Consider the following 19712-nt stretch of genomic DNA (forward strand, 5'->3'; position numbering starts at 1 on the left):
GATGTGTATACCTTATTTCTAAAAGTGGGCATTCCCACCTTGAGTCAGCTTTAGAAAGGTGGTGGGATGTATTCAAAATCAGATGTTCTTATTTTAAAATCCCATCCAGTCTTTCAGCTATCTTGGACTTTGTTTTCCTGTCTCATTAATAGGAAATACTGGAGTGTTCTAGGTGGGAGGTTTAGTTACAGCATCAATTCAGGTTGGAGCCAAACTGAAAATTCTATTGTTTAAGGGTTGGGAGGCTGTGTGTTGGTACATGCTGCTCAAATACTTGGTAACTAATAGCAACCTTCAATTTGCTGAGGATACGGGATTGAAACACAAAAATTTACATTTAGTATTTACATGTACTGATTTCTCTTGACCCAGATTTTTATGGTTTCATTATATAACTTGGAACATTTTACTTGACCTTGAGAATGATTGAGAGGAATCCTTTTTGAGTTCGTTCATAGCAGTGCCCTCCAGAGAATAGAAATGTTGGCAACAGTAATAGTGCTCCTTCCCATGCCACCTCCCCTCCTGCCTTTCTCGGCTCCTAACTCTGTACCACAAATGAAGTTGTAACAAGTTTCTTTGACATAAATCCTTGGCATCTCTTATTCTGATAGAGGCAGAGTAGTTTTTTTTAATCCATGTTTCCACTGGTTATAGGATCTCATGTTCAGAGTGTCATATTCATTATTGCTGGTTTTGGATGAATTTTTGAATTTGGATTTTTTGATGTTATTTTAGTAATGGGAGTTTGACTTCTTCTTTATACTTTATTATAAAATGTTGCATAAAATGTTAAGGGTAGCTGTATAGTGCTTAAGTTTCATTAGTGACTTCCTTCAAATAGTCACCTATTTTGCAACTATACCATTTATAAACGTACCATGTTCCACGAAGCCAGTGGTTCTTAACCCTGGCTGCATACCAGAATTCTTGTGGAAACTTTGAAAAATTCTAATACCTAGATCTTACTCCAGACTGGTAACACCAGAATTGGGGTCAAGGGGATGGTCACAGGGTAATTTTTTTTTTTAAGCTCCTCAGTTGATTTTAATGTATAGTTAGATTTGAAAACTTTTTATAGTAAATCAGTATTTAGTAAATGTATCCAGTAATTCAGATCAGGTCTCAGATCTTGAAGATCTACAGTTTTCTGTTGAAATTTCTTCGAATGATTGTATTTAATGCTGAGCTATTCCATTCTCTTAGGCATATAATTATTATAGTTACCTGCCAAGAAGGGACACTTTGGATAACCATTCTGTTTCCTGGAGTTGTAATAGGTAATAGAGAGCTTACCTCAATTCAGCTAGCTATCTTTTGAAAATTCTTTTAGAAGGAAAGCCTCAGAGTGGTAAATCTTAAAAAATAAACAGGTAGGGAGGTAAGCAGGCAGGCAGATAGAGAGATATTTAAATAGATACCAGGTGGCTACAGAGCTCTCAAAAAACTGTTATAAGGAAAACATTTTGGAAACAAGGACAGACAGGATGTCATTGGGGTTTGCAGTGTTTTTGATGTTCTAAAAAACATGCTCTGAAATCAGGTAATGGTTATGTTGTGTTCGGAATAAAGGAATAACTTTTCTTCAAATAATTCTTCAAACTCCCACTGTATTTTGGGTATAATGGAAAGTAAAAAGGGGGCATATTATAAGTTGTAATGATCATAGTAAAGCGAGTGTATAGTAACCAGCCTTAAATTTCTTGTAATAAGAATGTCAGCTCTGTCTATATTAAAAAAAAAAAAAAATTTTTTTTTTTTTTTTTTTTAATTTTAAAGCAGCAATTCCATAGTTGGCTTGTAAATTGCTCAGAGTAATGTTTCTTGGAGCTACATTCATCAGAATTGTCTGGGTGCTTTTAAAATGTTGGGCCTGCTCACCCAGACCTACCGAATGAGAATCTCTGGTGGAGAGGCTCATCTTACCAGCTCCCAGGTGATTCTGAGCGCCAGTATTTGAGAACCCTGTGTTGGGAGTTCTGCAGCTTTTTTGTAAAGGTGCCGACAGTAGTGGCAGTGCCTTATATTTGTGCCTTATAAAATAAAAATTAAAAGTTATATTTATTTTTCCATGTCAGCAAGCAGATCTGATATCATTAGGAAAAGTTGTGTTGGCTTTGGCTTGCAACTCTTTGGCAGGAATTCAGCGAGAGAATTTACAGAAAGCCATGGAACTGGTGACAATCAACTACTCCTCTGACCTGAAGAATCTGATTTTGTAAGTTTTATTATGCAATTAAGTGTATGTAATGATCATGAGATGAGAGAGCTTTTTCATAAAGACCTTTTAATAGATTGTATTTTAGTTCTTACTATTCAAAATCAGGCAGAACACAGTTAACCTTTAAATTCTTTATTGTTAAGTATATATTTCTTTGAATAAATTCATATAGCAGTGTATTTAGTTATTGATGTTTTAAACATTTGGCCTCTAAAGTTGCATTGGTATTCACTAGCTACATAAACTTTTTAAGTTTAAAATAAAATAAATTAGTTCTTCAGTTGCACTAGCCACATTTCAAGAGCTCAAAAGCCACATGTGGCTTCTGGCTAATATATCCGATAACCTCAGATGTGCAGTTCGACAGTGCTGCTCTAGAGTGATCGGTATCTCTCTGAACGCTGTCATAAATAAACCTCTGATGTGATCCAGTTACAGACTCTGTAGCCAAAACATCCATTCCAGAAAGCATGTTCATCAGGGTCCCTTTGCTTCTGCTCCAGTATCTTCAGACTCTTAAGAAGTCCCTGAGTATCGGCTTGAAATGCATTAGACTTAGGAGGAACCCACTGTGGAGTACAGTCATCGCAGAAAGACTCAGACACACACCTGTCTGAGATATATCTAACATTGGGGAATTCTAGAAGGTGGACAACCATAATTCTTATTCTAAGTTATTCTAGAGAACAGATGCTAGGCTATCTCTTGACATTTTTCCCATTCTGTTCTAGAAACAGTTGGAGTACAATGATCCTTTTCAGTGTCTTAGTTTTCAGCTGTTCCTTCTGATTTTTTTTTGTAGTCTTGGATGGCTCAGTTTCTTTTTTGGACTACTCCTGGATATAGAATTGAGGGTTAGAGGATGGGGATGCCTACTTGTGCTTTGTTACACTAGTGTAAATGTCCTTGCTCATGACAGAGTCCTGGAAGCCAGTAGTTGCCCAGTGTTCCTATTAATAATCAGATGATTGCTCTTTCACATGAAAATATTTGTTTTATATGTTTTCACAGCAGTGATTCCTAGCCTTAATTTGCAACATCTAGGATGTTTCAAATAATCTCAAGTAGTAATCTCCAAATTTTCTTTTTAAAAAACTGGGAGTAAGGATATAATTGTAACAAACTAGCCATATGTTAATAATTGTCGAAACTGGGTGATGGGTACATGGACATTCATTATACTATTCGGTCTATAAATTTTCCTTAATAAAAATTAAGTAAAAAAGCAGTACTTTCATACTAATAACAGCTGTATAGAGCAACAGACTGTGTATCAGGTACTTTTGAACTGATGTGAATGAATGAATTTTCCCAATAACCCTACAAATTAGCTCCATTTTAGAGATGACAAAACTGAGGCATGGAGAGGTAAAGTAACTTGCCAGAGTTACAAAGCTTGTAATAACTTTAAGTAGTTAGATATAAATATATCAGTAATTCTAGAAAAATAGCTAAGACATAGATTATCCACATGAGTATTTTATTCAACAAAAGAATGCCTTTTCTGTGCCAGACTGAAGATACTGTGAACAAGATGAACAAAATCCCTAACTTCTGGAGCTTCCACCTAATGGGGAGGAGATAACAAACATGTAAACAAATAAGGTGTTTGCAGGTAGTGCTAAAGTCCAATGAAGAAAGTAAGATAGAATTATAAGCAGAGAGTGTGAGAAAGGGAGGCTACTTTAGCGAGAATGGTTAGGAAATGGCTCACGGTCAGGATAGGCAGTAACAGGTCACGGTCATCTTTGTATTCTAGCAGGTAGCTTTTTAAAATGTAGTATTTTTCTGCCTCAGTTATAATGGTAGAAGAAACTGAATTGGTCTCTTCTGATGTATGTTAGTGCATAACATGACAACTGGCAAATGAAGTTGCAAAGCAGAAGGCAGCTTCCTAAAAAGTTGAGCCTTGTTTAATTTATCAAAATTGAAGACCCAGTTTTAGTTTCAAAAAATATTTTGAAGAGCAATGGAAAAATCTCTTCCCTATAATCACCCCTATTTCACCCCTTCCAGAAAGTTTGTAACAGTCTTTTCATTTCCCACTGTTGTAAGAAAGGGTTTGAGAATGGAAATGATTAAGTGTAACCCTACTTAAGTTTCCTTTCTCATTTTCATAATAGCAAAGATGTAGAAGAGACTTATTTCTTCTATTGGCTCTTAAAATTTTCCAGAGAAATTATTAAGTCTTATTTGTTTATTTATTTATTTGACAGACAGAGATCACAAGTAGGCAGAGAGGCAGGCAGAGAGAAAGGAGGAAGCAGGGTCCCCGCTGAGCAGAGCGCCCAATGTGGGGCCTGATCCCAGGACTCTGGGATCATGACCTGAGCCGAAGGCAGGTGCTTAACCAACTGAGCCACCTAGGCACCCAAGAAATCATTAAGTTTTACAAGTGATCTTGACTTGCATGAAAAAATGTTTTCGAATTTATGTAAACTAATACGATGGTAGCAGCGACAGCTATGTGCTTGTGGGTTATGTTGTTTTTTAAATTACGTGTTTGGCATTCAAGTGATTCTTCTTTATCTTCACCAGGTATTTGTTGACTGACCAAAACAGGATGCGAAGTGTAAATGACATCATGCCCATGATTGGTGCTCGATTTTATACTCAATTGGATGCTGCTCAAATGAGAAATGATGTCATAGAGGAAGACCTTGCAAAGGTAACGATCTGGTTACAAAGAGATATACACACTTGGCACCCATATGTGTAGAGAGATAGAAAACATAGTAATTTCTGTGCTAAGTATAGGGCATAATTGGCTAAGACTATTTGCAGATATATTTGTCCAAACTTAAGGTTCAGTATTTTGATTTCTTAGTCCTCTGGGCATTTTTTTTTTTTTCTCTTCATGATTTTGCTACAGTCGGTTGACATAGTCTTGATGTTGTTTTTCATGTACATTACTTTAACCGTTCTTAAAAATGCCCAGCTGCATGATCTCCTTGAATATTACTGTTGAATGAAGTGGAAATATTATATTCAAAACTATAACCAAAAGGTGGGGATTTTATGATTTAGTATTTATTGTTTAAAGGTAATATTGGTATAGGATACCAGTTTTGTAAAATTTTGCTTTTATATTCAGTTAGCTGGAATATTAATACTCTCTTTCTTTTCAAAATGTTTTATAGGAGGTTCAGAATGGAAGACTGTTTAGGCTTCTAGCAAAATTGGGAACAATCAATGAGAGGCCAGAGTAAGGATTTTCAGTATTTTACAGTATATTTTCAATCAGGGGTGCTAATAGGAATGTGTTTTCCTTAATCTTACTGGTTTTATTTGGAAAAAGAGAAAAATTCTCATGTGAAATGACCTTAAGCCTGCTGTGGTAGCAATTAGGACGCTGCTTTTTAACTATAGCCTAGATGTGGTTGTTCTTAGGGATTCCACACACACATACACATACAGAAAAGATACTGTTAGAACTCTCTATTGTGGTTTATACAGGAGGGAACATTTTATGACAATCAGTACTGCCTCTATCCTGTCTCCTTTTTGAAGTGTGGTCAGTTCAGTTTACCGTAGGCAGATCAGAGACTTCAGACAGGTCTAATTGTTGCATGCCCCCTGTCTTCTATTAAAGGGCATTATTTATAGCCATCATATCAATGACACCACCACCTTACATTATTTGTCATTTAGTTCTGCCTCATTTGCAGGTTAGAGTTACCATATGTTCAAGAAAGAAGTAGAGTTGATGTCTGTACTAAGTTGTAACTGTCAAGGACAGGTGGAACAGTATTATAGCTGTTGTCATGTAGTGTAAGTGATGTTACAGGAACATTACCTCTGTTAATAGGGATAGATGATGCATAAATATTTCTTGAGGGAGTTTTTTTGACCACAGAATTCATGTTCACTTCCCTTTCTTCAAAGTTAAAAAGAAAAACTCAATTAGTATTTTTCATGATAATTTTTCTAAATGAAGAGAAGATGACATTAGGAAAAAAAACTTCTGGCTGTTTCTTCTGGCATTTATTTATTTAAAAATTGATATGCTTATAGTACTATTTCTTGATTATTTTTCCCCCCAGTATTTAACTCAGCTAATGACTTTGCCCTGTGGAAGATGAGGGTTTGTCTTTCTTACCCCTTCCCTTACCCAAACACACACACATCCAAACACACACACAAGTATGCACGTTCTACCACTTAATCCATAATTTTGAGTTAAATCTTCATTCAGTGTTGACATTAGTGTAACAGGGTAAATTTGTTCATAGTTGCACCACACAGTAAACCATGACTATATTTTCTTTCTTTTGTATTTTTTTTTATTTTTGTTTTCCTGGGGTTATTAATTGTCTTATATAGAAAACTAAGCAAATGAAAAAATATTGACCACCAGTTTATTCCAGACTCGCTGCCAGAGTTATGAAACACCTTTCCATATGGTCAAAAATAGGTAATCTATCAGCTCCTTTTTTTTTCTCCCCCTTAGAGAAATTGCCCCTGGAGCCTCTGTCCTTCTGTTCCTATCTGGGCTGGTTGCGCTTTAAGCCTGCTTACACTCACACTTTAGAACTGGAGCTTCCCTTCACTATTATCCTGGGAGTTCTCATTGTCTCTCCCTTTGTGTTGGATACCTTGTCTCTTGCCTTTTTCCTTGGTTTATTCTTTTGATTTATTGGAGCACGTCCTCCTGTAGCTTCCTGAGAAAGGTGAGTTTTTTGAGTCTTTTTAAGTCTGAAAATATCTTTATTCTGTTTTTATACTTTATTGATAGTATGAGTGAGTATAGAATTCTAAATAGTCCTCAGAAAATTCTTTTTATTAATTAAGCCTTTTGAATAGATTAATATGAACCAGGTTTTTGAAAAGCAGAAAAGGGATTGCAGTGGAAAAAAAAAACTCCCTACTTTTAACGTCCCCAGTCTTTCCACTTTCTCCCACTAATTTTATTTTATATAAAAATTTCTGAGTTACAATGATATATTCTAATCTCCCTCCTCCCCCTTTTTAATATATACAAATTGTAGACCATGCACAGTGTTCTGTATGTTGCTGTTTCCTCCTAACTGTATTTTGGAAATCTTTTTGTTCGGGTATGTTTCGCATATACCAAACACTATTCTCAGTAGTTTACAAATATGACCTAACCTTACTCCTCGTAACAACCTTGTGGTGCAGGTACCATTAGTATTCCCACTTAACAGAGATATTTGGGCATAGAGAGGCTAAAAACTGGGCACCTGGGTGGCTCAGTCAGTTAAGCATCTGCCTTCAACTCAGGTCTTGATCCTGGAGTCCTGGGATCAGGTACCGTGTTGGACTCCCTGCTCACTGGGGAGTCTGCTTCTCCCTTTCCCTCTGTCCCTCTTCCCTGCTCCTGCTCTCGCTCACCCTCATTCTCTCTCAAATAAATAAAATCTTTTTTTAAAAAAAGTTAAATACCTTTCATAGGGTCACATCATTAGTGAGTATATGAGCCAGAATTTGAATCCAGACAGTATTGTTCCAGAGTCCATGCTCTTAACCTAATGCTCTACTTCTGTAATCTATATAGCTATATAATAGTCCATTCTGTGGATACACCATAATTTATTTCTCCAGTCCTTATCAATAGACATTTGAGTTGTTTTCAGTGTTTTGCTAGTATAAACAGTCTGCAGGGACTGACTTATGCATACTTAATTTTATATGTGCGTGGATACAGGCCCAGTTGTGATTGTTAGGTCCGTGGTTGCGTGACTGTAGACTGTTACAGAAGGGTTTCCCAGTGTATGAGGCATGAGAGCCTTTTGCCAGCAATACTTTTTCAGCTTGTGGATTTTTGTCAACCTGTTAGATGAGAGATTGAATCTCAGTGCAGTTTTATTTTGTATTAACTTTTACGAGCATGTTGCCTGTCATTTTTATGTTTTTGATCCATTTCTCTTCCTTTATCTGTCCATATCCTTAGTTCATTTTTATTTTCAGTTGAATTGTCTGTCTTTTTGATGTATACAAGCTAGAGAGAGTTACCTTTGTGATCATTTTCTTTTTAGTTTGTCATTTTTCTTTTGACTCTGCTCAGTTTTTTTCCATGCAGACATTTATACATGTAGTCTTAATTAATCAAACTTCTCTTATGCTTTTGGATTTTGAATCATAGAATGGAGAAAGGCCTTTTCTACTCCCACTATTTTAAAGGAATTACCTCATGGTTTATTCTAGAGTACTTATGGTTTTACTTTTTTTCATGTTAAATTTTTATATATGTGGAATTTATATAGGGTATGAGGTATGTATTCAGCTCCTCTACCCTTTCCCCTCAGAAGACTACCCAGTAGCCCAAAAGTTATTTATTGCATAGTCTAGCTTTTCTGCGCTGTTTTAAGGCAGCACTTCTTTCACATTAGTATTTTAATGACTAATGTTCTAAAATCTGGTAGGTGCTAGTCCTTTCTTATCTCCATTTCATTGCCTGTTATTTGTTTTCCCTAAACGGCTTAATTTGCTATATAAATTCTAGAATCAGCTTTTTTGCTTAAAAAAAAAATCAGTAAACCTGATGGATTTTTTTTAAAAGTTAGCATGTTCATTAATAAACTCAAGGAACATTTGTGTTTATAGATGTTGAGTTTCTTAACTAAGGTAATGGTCTGTCATCATATTTGTTAACGCCTACTTTACTATTCTTAAATGCTGAAGTTGTGCCTTATGTTGTTGTAGCACACTAAGTTTACTAGGTATTTTTTCTTGTTGCTTTTGTAAATGCGAGCCTCCCACCCATTCGTTCTTCTTAAATCTAGTCTAATCTTCTTAACTAATAAATTCTTAGATTGCTTATTATCGGGGCACATAAAAATTACTGATTTCTATACATTTTGTACCCTGGTATCTTAGTGTTTGGATCGTTTTTCACTAGATTTTCTTGGGTTTCTTAGATACATAGTCCTATCTCCAAATATAGTTACATTTCCTCCTTCCTCTATACTTTTACTTTCCCTGGAGTGTTTATGTTAGCTAGTACCTCTAGTACATAGTTAAGTAATACTAATGATAATTTCTGTCAAAATTTGAAGCATTACACCATTGTCTTTTAACTTCCAGATTCAAAGCCATTTTCTTTTCAAACCCTTGCCCTTCCCCTGTGCTTTTAGAATCTTTATCAGTGATGTTCAGAAATTCACAGTGATTTACCTTGGTATGCCTTGTTGATTCATTCTGATGAATTAACAGGTATCCAGATCCTTTTAATAATTGGAAACTGATGTCCTTCAGTTCTTCGTTGTTTCTTTGATACTTTCACCCTTTGGAATTTCCATTGCTCAGATGTTAGACCATGACAATTGTTTTTCTAATATTCTCTACTGTTTTCTTTATTGTATCTTTTTATTCTACTTTCTAGTTAATTATCTCAATTTATTTTGTCTAAAAATAAAAGTTTTTTTTCTAATCTGTGAATTTTTAAGTTTCTCCTGTCATATTTTTAATTTTCAAGAATTTTCTCTTCTCTAAATGTTTGTCTTACAGCATCTAATTCTTGTTTCTCTGAGACTCTCAGTTAAAGATTTTTGGTTAGGTTTTGTTTTGTTCTAAGTTCTGTTTCCTGCAATATCTCATAGGAATCAAGATTTTGTTTTGTTTTGTTTTGTTCATTTTCCAAAGGATTTCTGATCCTTGGCTGTGCGTTCATATTAAAAATGACCTTTTTCAGGGTACCCGGCTGGCTCAGTCAGAAGAGCATGTAACTCTTGATCTTGGGGTTGTAAGTTTGATTCCTACATTGGGTGTGGAGATTACTAAAAAAATAAATGAATAAACTTTTTAAAAAATGACCTTTTTCATCTAAAAAGCTAACGGGAAGGTCCTTGCAGGGTCAGGGATTGTAGAATGTGTGGCAAAGTGTGATGTTGTTATGTATAATTTTTGCCTGTTTTTGGTAGATTCTTAAATGTCAGAATTTCTCTTGGGCAAGTTCATATCCAGAAAAAAAATCTTCAGCCTTTGTCTGTAGTGTAACCCAGAGTCTAGCTTTGGGTAGCCAAAGTAAAAGGAAAGTGTTGGTTAAATAGTCTCAGCCACCATCTCTTGCTCTTCGTGGCATCCTGGAGGCTGAGGCTTCTTTGCTCACCCTGTCTAGAAAGATTTCTGGTACCCTTTCTGGCAAATATCTGCAAAGCAGAAGTGGAGGCAGGGATGAAAAAGAGGTTATCTATTTGTTATTTATAGAACTTTTCATCAGTTCTGCCATTTCCAGCTTTAGTTTATACCTGCGCTTTCAGTGGTACCAATGACTTCCCTTCCTGGGCCTCACTGGTCTGGCCTGCTTTTGTGGCTTCCCCTTTTTGTATGTGCCTTCTGTAGCATCCGAGTTCCGTTTTTTCAAAACAAACAAGTGGTATGAACAAAGCTGATCATACCACTTACCTGTTTTTCACCTTCCAATTTTCTCTTCTGTTGTTGCTCCTGCTCACTTTGTCATTGTGTGTTTATTATATCCCTCTTTAGACATTTACTGTCAATTTGGTGGGGTTTTGAAATGGACCTGAGATAAATGGGTGTGTTTAATTAGCATTTTAATTAAAAGTCCCTGGAGTGATCTTTGCAAAACTCGTATGATTGTGTTTCAGCCATGTGGTAGGCTTTCCATTTTGTTCTTAGAAGACAGGCCTGTTTGTTTGTTTCTTCCCCCAGACCTAGTTTTTTAACCAAGACTGCATAATCTGATCTCTCCCTTCCTATCTTTGCTTCAAATCGGCCTCATTTTTTTTTCTTTTAAGTTTCTCCTCCCCGCTCTTAGCCTTCTCTCCCCCTTTGTTCTTGTGTTTTCTCTTCCCTCTCCTTGCTCTTATTCTCCGTCTCTCCCTTAGCCTCCTTCTTTTCCCACCCCCAACCGCATCCAGCGCTGATCTTTGCTGAGTTTCTGAAGTGCTGCATGCTCTGTTCCTTGCAAATACTGCTGCCTCTGACCAGGACCAACTTCCTCTGGGAAGAGCATCCACTGCTTCCTGTGGAAAGCTTCCCTTGCCTTCCCAGATGAATTCATGTTTCTGTTGTATACCATTTCCCTTTCTCTTGATGGCGTTACCTCAGTATGCAACTTTCTTTGCTTATTTGAACATCTGTTCTCCTCACTAGACCAGAAGTTCCAGAAGTCACTGGAAAGTGACAGTGGTCGTTTTGACCAGATGATCACTGTCACTGTTCTCTAGTTCTTGTTTTTGTTTCCTTAAACATTTCTCTATTTTATGCTTACCAGTAAAGTTGAACACATATCTGATCATATCTCTCTACTCCATATCCTAAAGGTGAAAGGAGGAAAAGAATCTCTTTAAACCTATTTCTAAAGATCTTTTAAGACATTTTCTTTTTCTTCCATTTTATCTAATGGTAGGAGCTTAAATAAGAAAGTGATTATAAAATAGGAGTGTGAAAAGGATGATTGCCTTTGAGATTTAGAAACTGATATTCGTATACTTTCATGTTGTGTGAAATTATTTTTTAAAAATTTAGCAATCTGCACATAAAATTTGAAAATAAAATTTTTTTAGCCTCCCTTTAACTTTAGGAGGATTAAAAAAATAAATCACACACACACAAACACCCTACTTCCTTACCAGAGAAAACAGTAAAAATAAACTAGTACAGAGTCTGAAGAATCGACACGGCCATGTGGTGGACAGCATGGGTTATTGAGGTAAAATATTACCTTTCCCCAGGTTTCAGAAGGATCCTACCTGGTCGGAGACTGGAGACCGTTATCTTTTGAAACTCTTTAGGGATCATCTTTTCCATCAGGTGACAGAAGCGGGTGCTCCTTGGATTGACCTCAGTCATATCATTTCTTGTCTTAACAAGGTAATTTGTATCTGGATTTTTAAGATCACAATGCCATCTACAGTTTTCAGAGTTGCAAATACTAAGAGACTTAAGTGTAGATGTATTCTACTCCAGCCTAGAAGGTATTTTATTAATAATTACCAGGTATATCTACTTAGTAACAATTTCTAGACTAGGCAGGTTTTTTAACATCAGCATGAATAATTATAGAATTTTTCATTGTGGATCTTTTCATTGTGATAAAATGTCACAAAAGCAATGGGTGGGAAAAACAAAAATAGTTTTATATTGAAAAATTTTTTAAAAAGTTGAATTCCTTTCTTTTAAGTTATTGTGAGTGTTGTTGAATGTCCTACATGTTATCTGTTCGTTTACTGTTAACTGTGGGCATAGTAATCCAGTGTTACAATAGTAAAAGCACAGTAGGCCCAGCACTCTAAGTGGAGAATGAGGTGAGTAGGTGAACTTAGGTAGATGGAGATCTATGAGTTCATTTGAGAGGTGAGCTTTGTGTTTTTGAAAGGGCTAGGAGACAGTTTACAAAGGAAAGAAGGAATGCATTTTCCTTACGAATTGCTTGGAATCACAGAGTGTAGAACAGGTCTCCAGAAGTAAATAAATCCTAGTCTTTGTACAGGTTTATATCTAAATCTCAGGGGTCAGCAGACTGGGGCCTGACAGTCTGTATTTGTAGAGTGCACAACCTGAGAACGGTATTGATATTTTTAGAAGATTGTAAAACAAACAAACAAAAACCAAAAGCAAAACTAAGAAGAATATGTGACAGAGACTCCACGGCTCTAAAATTTAAGGCATTTACTATCTGGCCATCTTTATGGAAACCATTTGCTGACCCCTGGTCTAAACTTCCCCTAAATTACAAGTACTAAAGGAAATACCTACCATGGCGCAGAATGTAGAGCTGGTAATGTAAGCGTGATAACTCTTCAGGGAATCTTCAGGGAAAACGTGGTTTTGTATGTTTGTTTGTTTTTTTAGGCATGACTTTGCCTTGCTGGAACTTCCTTACAACTCTTTGAAAAGAGTATTGTCTGTAATCTACATTAAGACAGTAATTAATCCAGTACGATTTATACATTTATTTGCTCTTTCCCTTAAGGGGAAGACATTTTTCCTGAAAGTAATGAGTGAAGAACAATTGTCCTGGATTTTAGAAAATAGTATACATAGTAGCAAAGTGCCAGTGACTAAAATTATGTGGCACTGGTGTAAACACTGGCTCGTAGATCCTATGAAATAGAGCCATAGACAGATACCTTAAGTGAAGAGTATTTAATGAATAATAGGATAATTGATAACTTGAAGGAAATTCTATTTCATTTCATAAAATAGCTAGTAGTAAATAAAATTTATCCCAAACCTGAAAGTATGATAATTTTCTAAGTCTGGAAAGAGTGTAATAAATTAAAAGGGATGGATGGCCATATTGATGATATAAAAAATTAGAATCTTACATAACATATTTTGGTAGAAATTATGACAGATTAACTGTTAAAATGATTTGAAAGTTTGAGCCTTCAGAGTTAGTAAATTTTAAACATTTTAACAAATGACTTAATGAAAGAGGAAGGAAAAATATACACCGAAAACTAACCAGAAAAAGTGAAAACCATAACAGATAAGTTATTTGATGGACAAAGGATTAGTATGTATGCTTTATAAAGACCTCATTAAAATATTACTACCAAATCTTGACCGCTAAGTGGGTAAAGATCATAAACTGGCACTCCTACAGTGGAAATAACACAAATAAACGTAGGAAAACATTTGATAACATTCATTAAAAAAATGTAAATAAAAATAGCAAGGCATGCACTTAATATGGAATTGCTTATTAATTGGTACAACTCATAAATCAGTGGTTTCTGATACCCTTTGGAAAACAATTTAGCTGTATGTATTAAGCTATAAAATTATCTGTACTTTTTGATTCAGTGTTTATATTTTTAATTATCTCTTCAAAGGAAGTAATTATTCAGAAGAAAAGAAAGTAGGTGAATATGTTCATTGCTCTATAATTTCACACAAAAAAGTTGGAAGATACTGGGGTTCCTTGTGGGACTCTTGATCTCAGGGTTGTGAGTTCAAACACCACGTTGGGTTTAGAGCTTACTTAAAAAAAAAAGGAAGGAATAATGACATGATGGAATATAATGCAGATAAGAACTAAGCATGAAAAATAGGTGGAAACATCCAAGTTGAGAAGTGTGCATGCTGATTAGTGATGTAAAATGCTTAGGTATATCTAGATGGGAATATGACATTTCTAAAATTTTTAAAATATTCATCAGTGCTGCAAAAGTTGTGCTAGAATAGAAACAGTGAATTATCCTCTGCCCGATACGAACTTCCCATTTTGTGTGTCTCTCTGTTTCAGTTAGATGCTGGTGTGCCAGAGAAAATAAGCCTCATTTCCAGAGACGAGAAGAGCGTACTTGTGGTGACTTACAGTGACTTAAAGCGCTGCTTCGAAAACACTTTCCAAGAACTGATTGCAGCTGCGAATGGTCAGTTGTAGTATTTGCTGAAAAAGCACGCAGGACATGGCTGAGGACCTTAACCGAGAGCAAATTGCACTACAGCTGAACTGTTCTCATCCTCTCATTTCACATTTGGGAAACAAACAAGAGATGAGCAAAGCTGCTTGCACTTCAGTCAGGTACACTGTTACTTGAAAGGAAGAATGTTTCACTTATCCTAGAGCTGTGGCTGCCATTGGGGCCATATCTGTGAAGAATTTATTTTAGATTAAGGGGCACCATTGGGTGAATGGTGTTCCTGCTTTTGTTTTCTTCCACTTGTATATGCACTAATTTTAATTTTTTAAAGACTTTTTTCTGATCTTTGAACTTTTGCCACATTGTATACTTACTTATTAAGGGAAACTATTTGCAAGGACATTTTTGGGAAACAATGCTGGGCAGCGTTTTTGTCACTGAGGGTTGCAGAATTTGCTCTTTTGGGGATGGGTTGCCCTGAATAACATAATGGACCAGGTAAATAATTTCACAGAAGTACAGTATAGTGTATAATTCTTGTAAGAGTATTGTATGCAAGCTCTGTATGCCACCCACACTGTTAGTTCCAATGAAGATTTTTGGGTTTTTCTTGTTTTGTTTTGTTTTTAAGAACACACAAAGAGAGATTAGTGAATTGTTGGATACGAATTCCCCCATCAGTAGATGTAAATCCTTTCTGAGTGAGGATTGGATAAACAGGAACTTAAGGAGCACGTAAAGCTCTTTGCTCCAAATTTGACCAGAGTCTTTTTTGAAAAAGCTGTTTCCCTGCTTGTCAGATATATTTACATTTATGCAGTTTTTTTTTAATAGAAAAAAAATTCTGCTAAAGGCCTGAAGGTCAGGAGTATATTGCTTTAGATTCTTTCCAGTTCGCTTTTTTTGTATAAAGTTCTGTTCTTTGAACCACAGCTTTATTATGGTACTTTACACTGGATACAGACACAGAGACACTGTTCAGAAGATGAACTAAACACAGCAGTGGTCTGGCATCAAGAGCTTTCTGAAGTTTTACAGCCTGAATCTGGAGGGATAACAATCTGCTGTGCCTTTGCAGTCACTGCTTAGCCCAAAGTAATAGTACTTTTGATAATAACTTCACTATGTGGGATATTCCTGAATAAGTCAATCTCAAAAGTTTGGAATTTTCCTCTTCTTAACTTTCTTAATATTTGGACGTGCAGTTGTCGCCAAACTTGGGTATTCATGGAATTTCTAGTTAATGAAATACCTATACTTTGATACTGAAGACTGCCAAATATATAGGAATTTTCTTTCACAAAAAAACAGTAATGAAGACTCTATCTCCTTTCCCAGCACTGAATGTTTTACTAGCACTGGGTGCTCACCATGCAACTATGAAGAAAATGTGGAAACTCAAAAGGTCAGGAAAGACTTCCAAGCACTTGCAACTGATGTTACGGTCTTCAATTTTAATAATTATACATATTTGTAGTTTTCAGAGAAGTTTTTAATATTTCTCTGTCCACTTTTTATAAGCTTTAAAATGATTTTCTCTGCCTTGAGATTTGCATCAAGAAAAAACACCTCTCCTCACCTGAAAGCTTTGAAGACTAAAGACACGCTTTACACATTTTAACAGGTGTGTTTGAGTCCACGTTTGGTAGCATCAGTTGTTGAGTTAAAAAGAAAATCAATTATTGCATTTGATCTGGATGGATTTTAAAAGAACATAATGTTCAATATTCAAAGGATAATTAACATTTGCCACCATAATGTTCTTTTTTATGTAAAAGGAACAAGAACTTGGAGACATTAACATGCAAAAGTCTTTTATCATTAGCTCATGTATTTGAGGAAGAGCAGCTGTCTTTTTATATGTTTTTTGACAAATCATATTGTAATTCTTTTGTACAAAAAAGAACTACTTGTATTCTAGAAGAAATATGAAATGCTTAATTTATAAGCGGGCTGGAGATTTTTTCCAATATTGTTTTCTTTGAAAATGAAAGGGGATCATCTATTTTAGTTTTGGGGTCTGGGAACTTTTTGAAAATTTAATTTGTGGACCAATGTTTTGTGAAAGCTAAGGAAGGGCAGGGGTAAAATAGGGCTTGAATTTCTCATCCTGTATAGACCAGCAAACTTCCCTCTGCAAGGCAGGTTCAAATCACAAACCCAAGAATGTTTGCATCCTAAGTGCTAGTTTGCTTCAGCCCCTAGTAACCTCAGGACTTGGTTTGAATATAAAGGTAGACAGCTGATATGTTTTCATGAGTAAATATTGTCGGCCAGAAAACAGATGGTGTCAGGTAATACATATTTTTTTTAAGCTTTGTTTTATATTTATTTTTCATTTAGTTTTTATTGGGAATGGTTTTCAGTAGAACTCTTAGTTCTGCTTAGGTGTTTTTTGGGGGAGCCCTCTTTTCCATAGTGTAATTCCATTTGAGAGGTTGTCTAAAAGATAGTCTTTTTAATTCATAGGAAGATTTAAATATCTGAGAATAGTCAAATTAAGGATATAAACGTCCCATATCTTCTGTTATGACAGATCAAAGCACAGAAAGGACAACCCTTGAAATCATGTAACGTTGGTCATTTCATTTTTTTGTACCTATTTTAAATTCTGTTAGTGTATTTACTTCATTGTAAATATTTTTGAGGGTACCTTTGTATTTTGCTTTTGACCTTGGTTCTGTGGTTTGGATGTCAACAACTTCCCTAAAAAGCACCAGTATGTTAAGTTCTGATGTCATGATCCCATGTGGGTTATTCATCTTTAATCCTGTTTTCAGTCTCTATGTGTACAGCCGTATTTTTAATAAAGAATTACAGAGAAGTTTGTTGTTTTTTTGGTATCAGTTTATTTAAGAAGATGATATTTGCCTGATGATCGAGATTTCAAAGGCTGAATACTGCCTGTGTGTTTGGAGGATTTGTTGGTGGCATGTTTATTCATTAATTTACCAACTATCTGTGAAATGCCTACTTGGATCTATTCTAGGTACTAAAAATGCAGATGTGAGTGTTTGTTGTTTATAAAGTGCATAGTTATACTCAAAACATTTCTTTTTTTTTTTAAGATTTTATTTATTTATTTGACACACACAGATCACAAGTAGGCAGAGAGGCAGGCAGAGAGAGGGTATACTCAAACATTTCTGTATAATACCTGGCTTTTACAATGCAGTCGAGGAAAGAAGACTTATGTGAAAGGATAGCGAATGGTAGGTGGCTAGCCTTTGATTCAGTACTTCAGTAATTTACTATTTAGGTATAGGTCTTCCAGAAACATTGTTCAGAACATAAGAGTAGATTTCAAGAATGGCAAAGATGTTAACATTTGTTGAATCTGCGTACCTACTGTTTATTTCCTGTACATTTGAAAAGTTAAAAAATACAGAATAGAGGGTGATAAGGGACTTGAGGCCTAGGTGAAGGGTAGCTAGAGTGAAGAGGAAGGAGGGATTATTTTCACTGAAGGAACTGTTGAGTTGCTTGTAGAAATTCAGAGAAAGAGAGAGAGAATAAGTGTAGAAGGTCCTTGTAGGGATAAAAACCAAACAAACGTGGATTCAATGGCAAATTAAAATGACCATTGGAGGTTCATTGGGAAGAGAGACTAGTCTGCCTAGAATAGGGAATGTTTTGGGGGGTCTTTTAGATTTAAATTTCATAAGAGAAAACATTAAATATTCTCTTAAAGCTAGGCCAATGTTAACATCTCCTACACTCTGGTGAATGGACATACACACCGGTTTATTACTTACATCTCCTATGCTCTGAATAGTCAAAACCAGGCGTTTCCCTCCACCTTGAGCAATTGCGCTCTTAGGGATGCATCTGTAAAATACCTTTCGTATAAGTGTGGGGGAAGGGGTACAGTGAAGAAAGATTTACTTATTTATTTATTTTTTAAAAAGGACTTCTTTATTTTTAAAGAAAGAAAAAAAGAGAGCATGAATGGGAGGGGCAGAGAGAGGGAGAGAAAATCCCAAGCAGACAACACACTGAGCACAGAGCCCAACACGGGGCCCCAGCTCACCACCCTGAGACCACAGCCTGAGCTGAAACCGGGAGTTGGATGCTCAACAGAGTGCGCCACCTGGGCACCCCAATGAAGAAAGACTTTTAAACTACACGTCTTTAACATTTATTTAAAGTAGTCTGCATGATGGTTAAGAAGCTAGCTTGCCAGAACAAGCCTGCCTGAGTTCATATAGTGGCTGTACTACCTAGAGCTCTGTGATCTTGGGAAACCACCTACCCACAGTTGAATGACTGGGATTCACTCATTCATTACATATTTATTGAATGCCTGTTAAATGCCAGGCATTGCTCGAGAGGAACCAACAGAACAACTCTGACCACTACAGACAAATATTTCTGCTCTTACAGAGTTTCCATTCTAGTGGGGAGAAGACAAAATACATAGTAGCGTTAAGTGGTACTAACGGCTATGGAAAGATAGGAAAGTAGGGTGAAAGATGGCAGTGGGGTTACCAGATTTAGCGAATAAAAATAGAGAACACAGAGTTGAATTTGAATTTCAGATAAACCGTGGATAATTTCTTTTTTAGCATAAGTATGTCTCAGGTATTGCATGGGGGATACTTGTCTTAAAAAATTAATTTGGTTATATGAAATTTGAATTTGGATATCCCTGTGTTTCATCTTGCAACTTGAGGTGTGGGGAATGTGGTGGTGCTGCTAGAATTTCCAGTGGGATGATTTGGGTAGTAGCCCTCACCGAGAAGGTGCTAGTCAAGCAGGACTTGAGGTAGGAGCCAGCCATGCAGATATCTGAAGGGGAAGAACTCCAGGTTGGAATGGAATGGAACTCCAGGCAAAGGGGCCTGTGTGGCTACAGAAGAGTAAGGAAGAGAAATCAGGTAATGGGGAAGAAGGGTCATGTTTTGGAGACCATTTTAGAGCCATTTTGGCTTTTACTCCCATTGAAAGGAGAAGCTGCAGGAAGATTTTAAGTGGGAGAAAAACCTGATAAAATTAAAAAGGATCTCTTTGGTTACTAGGAAGAAGCTCTTGCAGTATTTTGAGCAAAAGATGATAGGGGTTTGACTGGAGTGATAGCAGTAGAGGTGGCGTGAAGTGATTAGATTCTGAATATATTTTAAAGGTAGAGCCAAAAAGATGTCGTGATTATTGGATCAAAATCCAGTTATTGAAGTCAAAATCACTGGTAAGATTTT

At 36.1% G+C, this 19712-nt stretch overlaps 1 protein-coding gene across 6 annotated transcripts in view; it reads left to right on the top strand.

Moving 5' to 3' along the window:
- PAN3 (poly(A) specific ribonuclease subunit PAN3) overlaps nt 1–17341 on the top strand; it is a 126448-nt gene extending 109107 nt beyond the window's left edge. For all 6 annotated transcript variants that reach the window (XM_032879971.1, XM_032879966.1, XM_032879967.1 and 3 more), the window contains 5 exons: nt 2079–2218; nt 4760–4889; nt 5362–5426; nt 11878–12016; nt 14397–17341. In XM_032879971.1, the coding sequence (XP_032735862.1) occupies nt 2079–2218; nt 4760–4889; nt 5362–5426; nt 11878–12016; nt 14397–14537 (615 nt within the window). In that variant the 3' untranslated portion in view covers nt 14538–17341. The remainder of the gene's footprint in view (nt 1–2078; nt 2219–4759; nt 4890–5361; nt 5427–11877; nt 12017–14396) is intronic.
- Nucleotides 17342–19712: the final 2371 nt, after the last annotated feature.

This window comes from Lontra canadensis, unplaced genomic scaffold, assembly GCF_010015895.1.
Source record: "Lontra canadensis isolate GAN:19392208 unplaced genomic scaffold, GSC_riverotter_1.0 scaffold67, whole genome shotgun sequence".
Classification (NCBI taxonomy): Eukaryota; Metazoa; Chordata; class Mammalia; order Carnivora; family Mustelidae; genus Lontra; species Lontra canadensis.